General features: G+C 39.5%; 1 protein-coding gene across 1 annotated transcript in view; it reads left to right on the plus strand.

Annotated features, from left to right (window-relative positions):
- LOC136863399 (ankyrin repeat and death domain-containing protein 1A) overlaps positions 1-15,920 on the plus strand; it is a 421,997-nt gene that overhangs the window by 375,953 nt on the left and 30,124 nt on the right. The window contains exons 9-10 of the mRNA XM_068226437.1: positions 7,931-8,029; positions 11,289-11,387. Of these exons, the coding sequence (XP_068082538.1) occupies positions 7,931-8,029; positions 11,289-11,387 (198 nt within the window). The remainder of the gene's footprint in view (positions 1-7,930; positions 8,030-11,288; positions 11,388-15,920) is intronic.

Genomic DNA, 15,920 nt, shown 5'->3' on the forward strand with positions numbered 1-15,920 from the left:
TCACTGCAGACTGATTTTTATACAGATTGTAGATAATACTTTGTTCTCGCTATCTGATCCCCATCATCTTCAGAATCTGAAATAGTTTGGTCCAATCAACATTATCGAATGCCTTTTCTAGATCTACGAATGCCATGTACGTGGGCTTGTCCTTCTTGATTCGATCCTCTAAGATCAGACGTAAAGTCAGGATTGCTTCACCTGTTTCTACATTTCTTCTGAAGCCAAATTGATCTTCTCCCAACTCAGTTTCAACTTGTTTTTCCATTCTTCTGTAAATAATACGTGTTAAAATTTTGCAGGCATGAGATACTAAACTAATGGTGCGGTAGTTTTCACACCTGTGAGCACCGGCTTTCTTGGGAATAGGTATAAGAACATTCTGCCGAAAATCGGATGGGACTTCTCCTGTCTCATACATCTTACGCACTAAATGGAATAACCTTGCCATGCTGGTTTCTCCTAAAGCCGTCAGTAATTCAGAGGGAATGTCATTAATTCCAGGTGTCTTGTTCCTATTTAGATCACTCACAGCTCTATCAAACTCTGACCTCAAAACTGGGTCTCCCTTTTCATCAGCATCAACAGCCTCTTCATGTTCCAGAACCAAATTATCTACATATTTACCTTGATACAACTGTTGGATATGCTCCTGCCATCTTTCTGCTTTGTCTTCTTTCCCTGGAAGTGGCTTGCCATCAGAGCTCTTAATATTCATACACCTAGATTTCCTTTCTCCAAAGGTTTCCTTGAGTTTCCTGTATGCAGCATCTACCTTTTCCAGGACCATACAACCTTCGACATCCTTGCACTTTTCCTTCAGACATTCTTCCTTAGGTTCCTTGCACTTTCTATCCACTTGATTCTTTAATCGCCTGTATTCTTTTCTGTCCTCTTCATTTCTAGTATTCTTGTATTTTCGTCGTTCATCAATCAGGTCTAGTATATCCTGAGTTATCTACTGATTCTTAGTTGATCTTGCCTTCCTTCGTAACATTTCTTCAGCAGCCTTACTGACTTCATTTTTCATGAATATTCACTCTTCCTCTATTGTGTTTTCTTCAGCCTTTTCATTTAGCCCCTGTGCAGCATTTTCCTTGAAACAATTCCTTACACTCTATTCTTTCAACTTGTCTAGATCCCATCTTTTTGCATTATTTCCTTTCTTCAATCTCTTCAACTTCAGATGGCATTTCATGACCAACAAGTTGTGGTCAGAGTCCACGTCCGCTCCTGGGAAAGTTATGGAATCCAACACCTGGTTTCTGAATCTCTGCCTAATCATAATGATGTCTATTTGATACCTTCCAGTGTCTCCAGGTCTCGTCCACGTATACAGCCGCCGTTTGTGGTGTTTGAACCAAGTAATGGCAAGGGCCAAATTATGATCAGTGCAGAATTCAACCAGCCAACTTCCTCTTTTGTTCTTTTGTCCCAATCCGAATTCTCCTACTGCATTAACTTCTCCTCCTTGGCCTACCACTGCATTCCAATCTTCCATCACAATTAGATTCTCGTCACATTTTACATATTGTATTAAATCTTCTCTCTCTTCATATGTTATTTCGATTTCATCCGCTAAACTAGTAGGCATATACACCTGCACTATTGTGGTGGGCATTGGTTTGGTGACTATCTTGATAACAATAATATTTTCACTATGCTGGTCGTAGTAGATTACCCGCTGCCCTATTTTCTTATTCATTATTAAACCAAGTACTGGATTTCCCATGTTTGATTTTGTGTTGATAATTCAGTAGTCACCTGACCAAAAATCCTTTTCTTCCTGCCAACGTACTTCACTTATACCAACTACATCTAACTTTAGTCCATTCATCTCCCTTTTCAGATTCTCTAACCTAACGTAAACGATTCAAACTTCTAACATTCCAAGCTCCGACTCACAGATTGTCAGGATCCATCTTCCTGATGATCGCCCCCTCTCGTGTATTCCCCACACGGAGATCCGAATGGGGGACAAGTTTACCTCCCGAATATTTTACTCGGGAGGAAGCCATCATCAGTACATCATTCATACAGATAGAGCTGCATGTCCTCGGGAGTTAGTTACGGATGAAGATTCCCGTTGCTTTCAGCCGTGTAGCAGTATCAACACAGCTAAGCCATGTTCGGTATTATTACAAGACCATATCAGTCAATCATATAGACTGCCGCCCTTGCAACTACCGAAAGGCTACTACCCCCCTTTCGATGAACCATTCCTTAGTCCGGTCGCTCAACAGAAACCCATCCAACATGGTTGCACCTGGAGTTCGGCTATCTGCTTCTTTGGGACACGCAAGCCTCCCCACCGCGGCAAGGTCACATGGTTCGCAGGGGAAGGTATATGTAAAAGAAATAGTAGTGGTACTTAAAAGAATTATTTCACAACTAAGACCTTGAGGTCTGAAATTTAAATCCCGTGTTGTTGACTTCAAATGTATCGACATAATTGCACTATGACTTCAGTTTAAGATAGGAATATGAAATGTGAATGCAATGTATTTCATTCTAAAATTCATAACTTACATGTTATAAAGGAACTGCATTAATATTTGTTTCTTCATGTTCGTATGTCTCACATTCATCTTTCATGAAGGTAGTCATGTTGAGTTGGCAGAATAAATCTATGGAAATATAACCTAGAATTGTTCATGTTCAATGATCTGGCGTAGAGATTATTTTTTTAATGAAATGAAATGGCATATGGCTGTTAGTGCCGGGATGTGTCCGAGAATTTAGGCTTTCCAGATGCAGGTCTTTTGATTTGACTCCCGTAGGTGACCTGCTCATCAAGATGAGGATGAAATGGTGATGAAGACGACATATATACCAAGTCCCCGTGCCAGGGGAAATAACCGATTATGGTTAACATTCCCGACCCTGCCGGGAATCTAACTCGGGACCCCTGTGACCAAAGGCCAGCACGCGAACCATTTAGCCATGGATCCCATTCCATTTTATGACCGACGAGTAAATTTGTAAATATTTGTAAATACCATATAGGCTAAATTACCGAAGTGATAATTTCAACCATTTTCAAAGCATCCAGAGTTGCCTAGGATGCGGCAAAATGCAGGATGAATGTTACGAGTTAAAAGGTGTTTTTTATATTTTTTATTTTATTTTTTTTGCTAGGGGCTTTACGTCGTGCCGACACAAATAGGTCTTATGGCGACGATGGGATAGGAAAGGCCTAGGAGTTGGAAGGAAGCGGCCATGGCCTTAATTAAGGTACAGCCCCAGCATTTGCTTGGTGTGAAAATGGGAAACCACGGAAAACCATTTTCAGGGCTGCCGATAGTGGGATTCGAACCTACTATCTCCCGGATGCAAGCTCACAGCCGCGAGTTAAAAGGTTAATCATTTGGTGAACTCATGAAATGATTCCAAATAAGAAGGTAGAAACCGATCTCAATCCAATGCTTCTAATTATATTTTATTTATTCTCCAAGAGAGAAATCAGCTTACAAAGAGCAAGTGTCCACGGGGATCCTGAAACAAGAACTTGCAGTATTGAGTATCAATATCTTTAGTTTACTCCCTATAACGTGAACTACAAATAGCGATGGAGAAATTTAAGTGAGTTCGTAATAATATTTAAGGTGATGTCATTTAGACAAGTTAAAGAAAATCCGAGGCTTTTCATGCGTTTCCGGGTCAATAGCGGAACAGAACCCCTACCACGACACAGTGATCCTGTAACACAAGTTTTTTAATGGAACATGATAGCGATCAGAGAGGTATGGTAGAAAGGGTTCGTAGGTGGACCTCTTCTCCTGGTTGACTTCAGATGCCTGAGGTTGATCTCTTTCAGAGAGAACTGTTGGATGATTCTTCTGTCATAAAAATAAAGATTAGATGTATAGCATGTCAAAACTAAAAAATAAGAAAGGTTGCGAAATCTAAACCAGGTCGGATTCAGAGAAGCCTTGCTAGTACCACGCATATTGCACAAGTTGCGAAAATACTGGAATATATTGTTTATCCTTTACGTTACCTGCTATTGATAGAAGGTAAATAAATACCTGCCACAATAATCCAGGAGAAATATATAAATGCTGTATCCAAAGAGCATTCTATCAAACATAAATTCACATAAAAAGAACGAATGGAGTTCCATCCTACGTACGCGTTTGAAACTGGAAAAATATAATGTTATTGTCTGCGGTAAAGTTACGTTTTGTATTTACTATCCATACTGTATACATACCTATTACTGTTCTCCAACACATGTGGAATAAAAATAAAACCTCTCTAGATGGCGAAGCATGGTAAATTACAGTATGCTGCTGTTATTTCTGCCAGACAAATAGTTTGTGTATTTCCAATAAACACTAACAATAACAGTATTCTGTATTTACTTGCTCTCTATTCTTGTCGAATAGTTCGATTCCAAGCTCCTGTTATCTTCGGATTATCGCTCTGTTTTCACCTGTTTCTAGTAAATATTTAAAAACGTTACTGCCAGTACGTTAAAATAGGAAGTTAGGCACCGAGCGAGTTGGCAATGCGGTTAGGGTCGCGCAGTTGTGAGCTTGTATTCGAGAGATGGTGGGCTAGAATTCCACCGTCGGCAGCACTGAAGATGGCTTTCAGTGGTTTCCCATTTTCACACCAGGGAAATGCTGGGGCTGTACCTTAATTAAGAACATGGCTGCTTCCCTTCCATTCCAACCCCTTTCCTGTCCTTGTTTCGCCGAAAACACTGTGTTAGTGAGACATAAAACCAAAAAAAGGAAGAAAAAGAACCTTATGCATTTGAGACGGCCACTGCGTGTTAAAGTTACAAATACATTTCCTGGTTAATCGAATTAAGCACTCGTTAGTTAGAAATGAGGATTCATTGCAAGCTTTAAGTGAATCCTCTAGATTCAAAACCCCCTAAAGACCATTTTAAAAAATTCAGATAAGCATAGCAGTAGATTTCCGGGGATAAGTTCGATCGGTTGGTGAACCTCCGAGTCTCAAAACTTGCTAAGTTACATAGAACGAGCTACTTGAAAATAACTGTTTAACTCAAAATACTCTATATCCAGCCCCAGTTACTTTCAAAAGCCTCTATGTGTATCAACCAATGAGAATTTCCAGATATACTGAGGAATAAAAATGACGTCACTTCTTAAGCAGTGAAGCCAACTCTTGCGATCTTCTCTTAACTACAGATTTTCGTATGCTAATGGACCCGAATGAAGACAAAACAATGTGATTGTCAGAGGATAATTTGAACTTATTCACGGGGATTTTGATTGAGTAAAAGGCTTAATCACTGGAAAAAGGACAAATTGTCCATTCATTCTACCTCGGACAGGATAATTCTAAAGCAGTATGTTGGCAATATGCGTTATTCTGATAATAGGTGGATTCCTAGTGCATTAAGGAGAAAGAGATTTGTTGTCCATATCCTTGGCATCATTTATTGAAAAATGAGGGACGATAATTTTCTTGTTACTAAAACAACTCCAGGGAGAGAGCGAAAAAGGTTGTGGCAGGTGGATACTTGGAAAAGGTCTAGGGAGAAGCGAGAAAGTTGAATAACGTTTGGTGATAAAAGTATTATTTAAGTGCTTACAGTTACATTATTGACTGTGATTTAGAAGTTTGTATTCATGATTACTAGGCCAAGAATGCAAAACAGTTGTATAAAATGTGATTCAGTGATCTTATATTGTTTAACATCATTTTCGTGACAAGAGCTGAAGTAAAGTGAGTTAGTTTCAAAATGCTCCATATCCGGTAGTGTTCATGATTAAGAGTTTCAAAATCCTCTATGTTAGTATTTGAGATTCAAAACCCCCTACGTTCATATGTAACACTGATTTTACTGCATATTATATCACTTCATGTATTTTATATAACTTATAATTGTTTCTGGATCCTATCTGCAGGTTTAGATAACACAAAATTTTCAATACCATTTTAAGAAAAACCTGTCAAAGAAAAAGTCACTTCCTGAACAATTTATGGAAGTGGATATAGAGGATTTTGAATCTAGAGAATTCAAGTATGTAATTTAGAAAGAATGAAAGAAGGATGTGAAATCTATGCTGCAAATTGAAAATATGTTTATGTGCCTGCTCCAGAACTTTAGCATACTTGTGTTAAAGAAAGTGAAGAAAACATTTTGTTGTCTCTCCTAATATCCATAGAGCTTTTCCAATTAGGCTTCTTAACAAACTTCAATATCGTCGTTGAAGAAACCAAACCTCGTATGTCACAAAGCTCTTCCTATCGATTATGTTCCTTAAGACTGGTCACGCCTCCCAGCCACATATGGATATGCAGTCCATCAGAACAATGTTCGTCTTGTTCACTTTTCCTATGTGAAAGTGTAAAGGAAAATAAACATTAAATACAGTACACTGTAGGAGTGCGTAAATACGTCAAGCAAACATACATTCCTAGAGTACGGTGCGATAAGGTTCTTTTTTTTTTCTTTACACATAAGCATAACGAAAACTGTTCTGATGGACTGCATATCCATAACTGAATGGGAGGTGTGACCAGTCTTAAAGAATGTACTGGATGGATACGAGATTCTGTTTCATCAACGATGATATGAACACTGTGCATAATCGCAGGACCAGTTTCTATCACCAGGCACAATACTGGATAAAAACCTCTCCTCCGTTTCGACTTCTGAAGAAAATCCTGAGCGACGGTTTTCTTCAACATTATCTCTTCTCATCAATGATCGGAGTCTATTGTAGTTACGAACTTTCCGATAGCATAGGTTTGCATTATTTTCTGTTCTGCACTGTGTCTTACAACAATTTATCCTGCAATTGTATCCGCAGTGATAAATCTATATTATTTATCGATTTTGTCAAGTCTTTCTATGTTCCGTTCAGTGGAGACAAATCGAGGGTTACGAGAGGAACGAGACTTATCTTGGATGCCCTCTTTGGAATGTTTCACCCGGTTTACGTCACTGCTAGGGTCCATGTACCCAACTCCAGATGCATGCTGATGTCCTAGTTAATTTGAGGAGCAGCAATTTCTTCTCTAACGAGGAATTCAGTGACATTGCATTCCCGAAGTGGACTATGAATCTGTCATTTTGTAACAACTGTGCTTACCCATGTGATATAAACTAATAATTCCAGTATACCTCTCCACATTATTACAAAGTCATCAGATTACGATTATGTAATTGGTTATAATGCGCTGGTAGGTCCGTTTTTATAAATGTTGCCCGTTAATGTCAGAAGGTAATAATTTCTAAATTTCTAAATAATTTCTTTATAAGTGCCAAATCCAAAACAAAAATCATTATTGAGATGATGATGGAAAACATGTTGGTAGTAAGCTCCATAATATGGAAGAAAGTGAAATAGTCAAAGTGGCCTAAATCCCTGTCGAACAGGGTGTTAAAATCTCGTTTGTTACCCGCAAGTACAAAATCTCATGGGATGAAGTGGCCAAAACATAATTTATCCATGCAGTCAATTGGAAGACATTTCCAGGTCACATGGCTAGCAGCAACAGAACGCATTGTTTAATTGTCATTGTTACGTTTGAGGATTTCATTTAATATTATTCAGCTAGTCTGTGCATTTACTGTAAATAATTTTGATCACTGTATATTTAAATATAGTCAGTTTTCTGATGACTAAAGTGCCTTTTGTACCTTTCAGATGAAAGTATTTGGAGTTTCAGTGCCAAAAAATTGTGAAATCCTCCCTGTTTTATTGAACAGTTCTTAAAATGCAAAAATTTTAAAGCAATTACTTTGTATAATAATTAATTTATTCTATCTGAACATATAAAAAATGCTAAAAGGAATTTTCAGTTGAAATTTTACACTCTAAGCGGTTTTCATCTCTGGTGTAAAATTTTAATTTGTGATTTGGTACCTTTTGGAAATAGGTGGAACGGTAAGAAATGGACAGTTTCACCTTTAACTCTAACCATGAACTTCTCGTTACAGAACGGTAACACTCCCATTCACGTTGCGTGCCAAGCGAACAAGAAGGACACGGTGGAGCTGCTCATCGGAAAAGGAGCGGAACTCAACGCGCTGAACGCGGTGAGCTTAAACAATCTTTAGTTAATGCTTGAGTTTTTATTTATTTATTTATTTATTTATTTATTTATTTATTTATTTATTTATTTATTTATTTATTTAATCAATCAATCACTACTGATCTGCATTTAGGGCAGTCGCCCAGGTGGCAGATTCGCTATCTGTTGTTTTCCTAGCCTTTTCTTAAATCAAGTAGAAATAAATAAATAAAGAATAAATCAAATAGAATTTATGGATGGTCTAGTGAAAAAAACGGAAAGCTCCGTGTACATTAGATGCTACACAGACCGCCTAAGGTAACATGTAAAATAATTACATTATTCACATATTTACTATAGAACTGATCATGTATACACGGAGATTTACCTTTTTTTAACATGTTCCTTAAACTGCGTTAAACGCAAGCCTTTTATTTCAGACCGTAGTTCAATCCAGAGTCTTGAGGAGCGTGAGGAGGGGTTGTACGGGCAAATGAAGGGACAAGATTAACACCTCTGCAGACAGAGTGAGGGGATAGGCGATGAAAAGGGTCAAGATTAACGGAAGCGTCGAGGGATTTTCGGAGGATCAAGTCGGTTCTTTTGACAATAGTTTAAATTGAGGGAATGTTAGCTGAATGAAGATGGGAGCGGTAAATTATCAGCTCCTCCACTCGCCGCTGTATTCTTGGAAGCTTACTGAGATTTTCGACTGTGGTGGGACTCCAGGCAGGAAAACCGTCGGTTAATATGCGTCTCAACATACTGAAATAGACTGTTCAAAGGGCCCTTAATCTTAACCCTTTTAGTTTCCTGCTAAGGAATAGAATTTCGCCTTACCTCCTCCGTCTGCAGATTCCATTTCAAATCCCAGGAAACAATGATTCACAAAAGTCCAATAGCTGAAAAATGGAATGTCTGCATTTTACAGCATTTTGATATTACTATAAATTTGCACGTATAACACATTTTGACAAATGCCAGTCGACATTTTATCAGTTGTTTGGCTGTTTGGATAACTGGTTATCCTGTCAAACGGGCACGGCTTAGATTCCTTTATTTGTTATTTCCTATGGCTTTGGGACTGGGTCTTTGTGCCCGTCTACAACACTAGATTTCGTCGTAGGTACACCACCATCCTTGCAAGACAGGCAGATTACTCGTGAGTGTCAACTCAAAAGACCTGCACCAAACCTTACCGGAGACTACGCGCCATTAAATAATTTTTTTTTAAAATTAACAATTTAAAAATAAATAGCAGTACTGATTTTAATAGCTATTACATATTTATACTTAGATATAGTAGTGAAGCCATTTCCTTGTGAGAATATTGATCAATCTGAAACTTTAAAAATGTACATCATAGAGGATTAATGCGGATAAAGCAGATATGCACTGAATTGGCCATTGCATCGACAGCACACATTACCTAAAATCAATCAATCAATCAATCAATCAATCAATCAATCAATCAATCAATCAATCAATCAATCAATCAATCAATCAATCAATCAATCAATCAATCAATCAATCAATCAATCAATCAATCAATCAATCAATCAATCAATCATCTGCATTTAGGGTGGTCGCCTAGGTGGCAGATTCCCTACCAGTTTTTTACCTTATGTTTACATTTATATATAATCGTGTACGTAGATTTTTCTTGAAGCCTCCGTGGCTCAGGCGGCAGCGCATCGGCCTCTCATCGCTGGCTTCTGTGGTTCATACCCCCGTCACTCCATGTGAGATTTGTGCTGAACAGGATTTTCTCCGTGTACTCCGGTTTTTGCTATCATCTTTCATTCCAGAAACACTCTCCACTATCATTTCATTTCATCTGTCAGTCATTAATCATTGCTCCAGAGGAGTGCGACAGGCTTCGGCAGCCGGCACAATTCCTATCCTCGCCCATAGGTAGGGGCTTCATTCATTCCATTCCTGACCCAGTCAAATGACTGGAAACAGGCTGTGGATTTTCATATTTCATGTTTTGTAAGTTATGCAATTCTACTGCCAAAGTTAATTTTACGACTGTTCGATTCTACAAACGTATTTCTAAATATCCTACGAGTTGAAGAGGTGGATTCCAAAACGCACTAAGTCAAAAAAATCGTATTTTTCAGGAGAAGCATTTTTTATATATTTAGGTGTTTTACATAATGTTTGCACCACGGCCTTTATTAATTGCCTCTTAAAGGTAGAATGATTATTATTTTTATAATACAAATTTCCATTCTCGGAAAAGTACTGGATTTTTAATGCTGTTTTTTCCAAATATATGAGTGGTTAAGTATAAAAGTTATAGAAACAAAATAATTTTATGAGTGCTACCTTTATTGGTACATAACCAAAGCAATCCTACAGCTTGACATCAGGGCTATATTACAGAAAATGTTCTTCTTCATCCCAGTGAAAATCGTCATTGTTGTTAGCTGGTGATTTGCAGTGGGCCAAAGCTTTTTCATAAAAGGCCTTGTCCTTTGGATTGAGCTGGACAAATGTTTCTAGTTTCTCCACATCCTTCTTCTTTAACTCACTTATCTTGTTATTCTCTTCGATTTCTGAGCAGGATTCGTAGCAAGATCTCCAGAAAGAGCCTGATGTATTCTTCAGAACACTGTATGTACTTGTACCTCCCGTGTATGTGTTTTTAGCCTGTATGCTGCTGTATTTCTTTTTGTAAAGAAACACCCTTTGCTCCCTCATCAAAAATGGTAATTTCAATTTCGAAACTCTTTCGGAGGAATTTCTGAAGTTCTGAAGCCTCCAGTCTTTACCATGAACTTTTACAGTACCTTATTTAGCCAGGATGGAATCGTAGTCATCTGGATGAAGTATCTGTTACTGAGACCTGTACTCTTTCTCAACTAATACCAAACTATGTGCAAACAAAAGAAGTGGACACTGCGTGTTCTACTGCTCATGCACAATGTAGCGGACTGTGCCTAAGAACATTATGGAATATAACATCAACTGCCTTAGCACAGTTTGGAAAAAGTCTCCATCTTTCCACCTGATTATCTGCGTGACTAAAACCGCTTGACAAATATCCCCTTCTCAACTGATACATCTATGTCTGCGAAACAATAACAAAGGGAAAATTCAAAATAACAGAAAATTAACTTTAGTGCGTTTTGGAATCCACCTCTTCAAATTTGAAAATGTTCCACAATTTTCGAATCATAGCTTTTATCTATATCAATATTATTTTCAACTGTATATTTGCAACTTAAAACTGCCTTATTCCAATGTTAAAATGCAAACTTGCTATCTGTGTTTGACAGAGGCTGCAGTCACCGATTCACATAGCAGCTGAGCAAGGGTACGTGGAGATCTGCAAACTTCTTCTTAGTGCAGGTGCAAACATCGAGCAGAAGGAGCAGGTGAGTTGAATTCAGACAGGACTTTAGCCAATAAGTACAGGTTCTAAGGAAAACATAGAAGGACAAAGAAAACATTCTCCTATATTATTTAATTTATTTTCCGGGTTGAACCGTGTTGTGCTTGTACGCATATCACGTACAGTTTGCCGACGTTTCGAATACATTGCAGTATTCTTTGTCAAGGCGACTGAGATACCCCTACTCGATCCGAGGTAATCAGTCTCCCAGGCAGAAATTACACTACTAGAGTGGCCTTGATCTTGGCCTTTTATATCCTAGCCTTTCTGGCTGACGTAAGCCCTGGCTGTCTCGCGAGGCTTCTGGAAAGTGTATGTCACAGCCAGGTAGTGGGGGCTTGCCCGCGCTGTTATGTAATGGGGTTGCGGCCCGTGTGTTTATGTTGTGGTCTGTATGTCTTAAACTATGAATGATAGGCATCCAAGAATTACTGATTTTGTATCCTTGTTCTAAATTTATGTTATTCGGATGTTTCTTGATTTCGATGGCCTCGCGGATTTTCCTTTCCAGATTCCAAGGGATAGCTGCTAGGATCTTGGTCTTGTCAAATGATATTCCTTGCCTAGTTTCGTAGGAATGCTTGGCTATATTGAAAATAAATGAGGGGGTTTGAAAAAACTACTGGTTATTTATTGTCCTAGAAGGCAGTTAACTTAAAGCTAAAAGGCTTATACAGTTAAGAAAATGGAAATTGCAACACCATGAAGGCATTGATCGTTTGTGTTGGTTTTCAAGAAATGGAACGATGCCATGTATGTATGTAAACGATCAAAGTTTCAGACTCATTGGATTGTTGATACAGGTCTCCCCACGTGATTGGTCGCGGAGGAATCAACTCCAGTATACGGACTCTGGTGTAGCGTAGATGACTTGCAGTCTGTGCAGTGAAGTGTTCCCCGTCAAACATGCCTCGACGACAGAGAAGAGCACGCTATCAACAACTGTCGCCGTTTGAGAGGGCTCGCTTAGGCTAAGGACTGTTGCTGCACGTGTTGGCCGAGAGGCATCTACGGTACAACGTTGGCCGACAGGCATCTACGGTACAACGTGTATGGCAGCTGTGGTCAAATGAAGGTCTCCACATTTGTAGACCTGGCACAGGCCGAGCGCGACAGACAACTGTGAGAGAGGATTGCCGCATCATTCGGATGGTCCGGATGGAACCCCATGCAACAGCAGCGCAAATTCGCGCAGCTGTGGCACCCTACGTTACACAACAAACAGTTGGTAATCACCTGCGTGCAGTTTGCTTACGAGCCCGTGTCCCTGCAGAAGGTTTTCCATTGACCCCACAACAGCGACGTGTAAGGCTGGTCTGGTGTCGAAAAAGATCGACGTGGGTCGACGAATGGCATAGGGTCGTCTTTAATCTTCTTCTGTCTTGCCGGCAGTGATCGCCGGAATCGTGTGCGCCGACGTACCGGGGAGAGGGGCCGCCCAGGTCTTATTGTCGAGAGGCACACAGGGCCAACAGCAAGCATTATGGTCTGGGGAGCTATTGGCTTTAATGTGAAATCACAATTAGTGCTTGTTGAGGGCACTATGACTGCTCGACAGTACGTTGATAGGTTACTCAATCCAGTGATTGTCTCTATGATGGCGAACATTGCTAATTGGATGTTTCAGCAGGACAATGCCCGGATTGACACTGCACGAATCTCCAGAGAAGCTCTCCACGACATCACAACCATAGAACGGCAGTAGAGGCGAACGACGTAAATGCCTGGTTGAAAAATGACAGTAATTCGAAAATGAATCCGGCGCCCCATCACAAGAAACAATGACTCATGGAGATGCAACAGTGCAGCTGGACAAACTGACGGCCTATTTGGAATCCCAGACTGAAACCACACCGGCAGATCTGATATTAGTGAAAACTCTTGGTGCTGCGCGCAAACGCTATACAAATGTAAAACAAAAAAGCTCACCCATAATTTTAGTTCATAAAACGGAGTCGTAAATGTAAGAAAAGTGTTCTTATATTTTTTGTATGGATGAAAAAGATATTACTGTACAACTTATGTTAATATATAATATAACGTGTACTGTAGCCTACTTGTTTTTTAGTTGTTCCAAATTATTCGGATTTTCGGTAATCCGGATCAGTTCCGGTCCCACTTAATCCGGATAAACGAGGTTCTTCTGTACTTTACTTCATTTGGCTGAAGCCCGTCGCACATTGTGCTCGTTTCTCAAGTTTTACGGGAAATAGTGCGTAACGATAATAACATAATTTTAAACAACCTTTTTAATACAAGTATGAAGCACAATCATTTAGATCACCTCAGTTTTACATATCTTCAATGTCCACGTCTACATGTTCTACGACTGGCCATTGTGTCATTCAGTCACCGTAATCTTTAATATGTAGGATATCAGTGATTTTTGCAGACTTTATTTTCATTATGAGGAGCGCATTTTAGAAGGATGTATAGTTTTGGTCTTTCAAGATGTGATAAATGAAATTTGTGCTTAACTAGACCGTCAATGAATTATCATTTATCCCATATAGACAGACACATACGTAATTAAACAGCTACCGGGCGTGTTGTCGGTGTGGTTAGGGACGCGCGGCTGTGAGCTTGCATCCGGGAGATGGTGGGTTCGAATCCCACTGTTTTGCAGCCCTGAAGATGGTTTTCCGTGGTTTCCCATTTTCACACCAGGCAAATGTTGGGGTGTACCTTAATTAAGGTCACGGCCGCTTCCCTCCAACTCCTAGGCCTTTCCTATCCCATCGTTACCATGAGACCTATCTGTGTCGGTGAGACGTAAAGCCACTAGCAAAAAAAGAAAAAAAAAAGAAAAGAAAATTAAACTGCGGTCTGACTTGTTTGACACGAACTTGTAAACGCTTATGGTGCAATACCAGAGCCAATTATTTCATATTTTTGAAATATCCTTGTAAGTTCTTAGAACACTGTATTACTGATATATAGTTTCATTACTTTCTAATATCCTGCTAAGTAAAACATAGTTGGTAACATGATCACTCATTTGGTGTAGGCCTAAATCTAATGTACATGCAATGAACATCATACCCTTCGATACAGAAGGGGCTCCCTGCATGGAGGAGAGAAAGGTACCCCGACGTTTAAATACCATCTGAAGTGTGGAGTGACTTATCTTTATATTGTTACTGATAAAACACAGCCTGTTTTATTTCAGGATGACCCAGTAAATGAAGACACACACAGTACTCTCAGGTAGTACACAATCTCCCAGCTACTGACTGGACTGTACGACATAACAGCAACAACTCCTCGTTCAGACCTCTGTGGGACACTAGCAGCAGCTAACACCTCCATCGCCCTCAGTCCAGCCACCGAACTCAACACACTGAGCCTCAAACTGACACCCACACTGAGTGCTACTGTGACTTCACCACGGAGTCAGACGCCTGAAGGTCTCTCCGCGGCTTGCCTCTCATTTATAGCTAGGGTGATGCGTACTAGAATATTCGCTAAGTAGCCACAGAAGGAACATTCTCCTTGCATCTCCTAGTTACTTACAGGTAAACCAACCGACGATAAAATACGCGGAAAGGCCGTCCCACCCCACAGACTCCAGGGAGAGCCCCGATCGTCTGACTCACTAGCCCCTTAAACGTAGTACCGAAAGTGGCTACCATGGGGCTGGCACGTAACAATATATACATAAAGCTTGTTTTCCGCTAATCCCAATTTTTGCAATATAGTAACTGAATGGCTTTCTGCAGGGAGATATTAATATCTTTTTCAATTAATTTGAGCATTGTTTCTTAGCTGTGACCCAAGTAAAATTGATGCTACTCTTCTATACCCAGCATAGTGCTACGTTTCGTGCCAGGGCTAAACAGTATAAGTCAAATTAGCTGCATTTGAGGGCATACGTTTCAATTTTTGAAAACAGATACAGTAATAATTGTATGGGTTTGAAATCAATCAGTGTACATCAACATACAATATTTTAAATTCTTAATAATAGTTTTTTCTTGCTAACTGTCGAAAATAAAATCAGTACTGTGAGGACCCAGTATAACATGACTTATACTCTCACTCCCTGGCACGAAGGATACTTTAATTGAAATGAACTTGACGTTGAAGCTACATAGACTTTATAAGGACATTTTAACTCTTATTTTCACAGGGCAACTGGTAACATATCAATGACATTCTTTCAAAATCTCGCATGTCCCAATGCTCTTCCTACCCATTATATTCCTTACGACTGGTCACGCCTCCCAGCCACATATTTACATGCAGTCCATCAGAATAATTTCCGTTGTGTTCATTTCCCTATGTTAATGTGTAAAGGAAAATGGACCTTGTCATACCGTATTGTAGAGATGTTGTTTGCATGGCGATTTTACGCAGTCCTAAGTGTACTGTATATATCGTCCCTGTTCTGCAAAAACGGCGAATGTTACAATGCTCTTCCTATCCATTATTTCCCTTAAGACTGGTCACGCCTTCCAGCTACATATTGATATGCGGTCCATCTGAACAATTTCCGTTGAGTTCATTTTCTAATGTG

Source organism: Anabrus simplex, chromosome 1 (assembly GCF_040414725.1).
Source record: "Anabrus simplex isolate iqAnaSimp1 chromosome 1, ASM4041472v1, whole genome shotgun sequence".
In the NCBI taxonomy this organism is placed as follows: domain Eukaryota; kingdom Metazoa; phylum Arthropoda; class Insecta; order Orthoptera; family Tettigoniidae; genus Anabrus; species Anabrus simplex.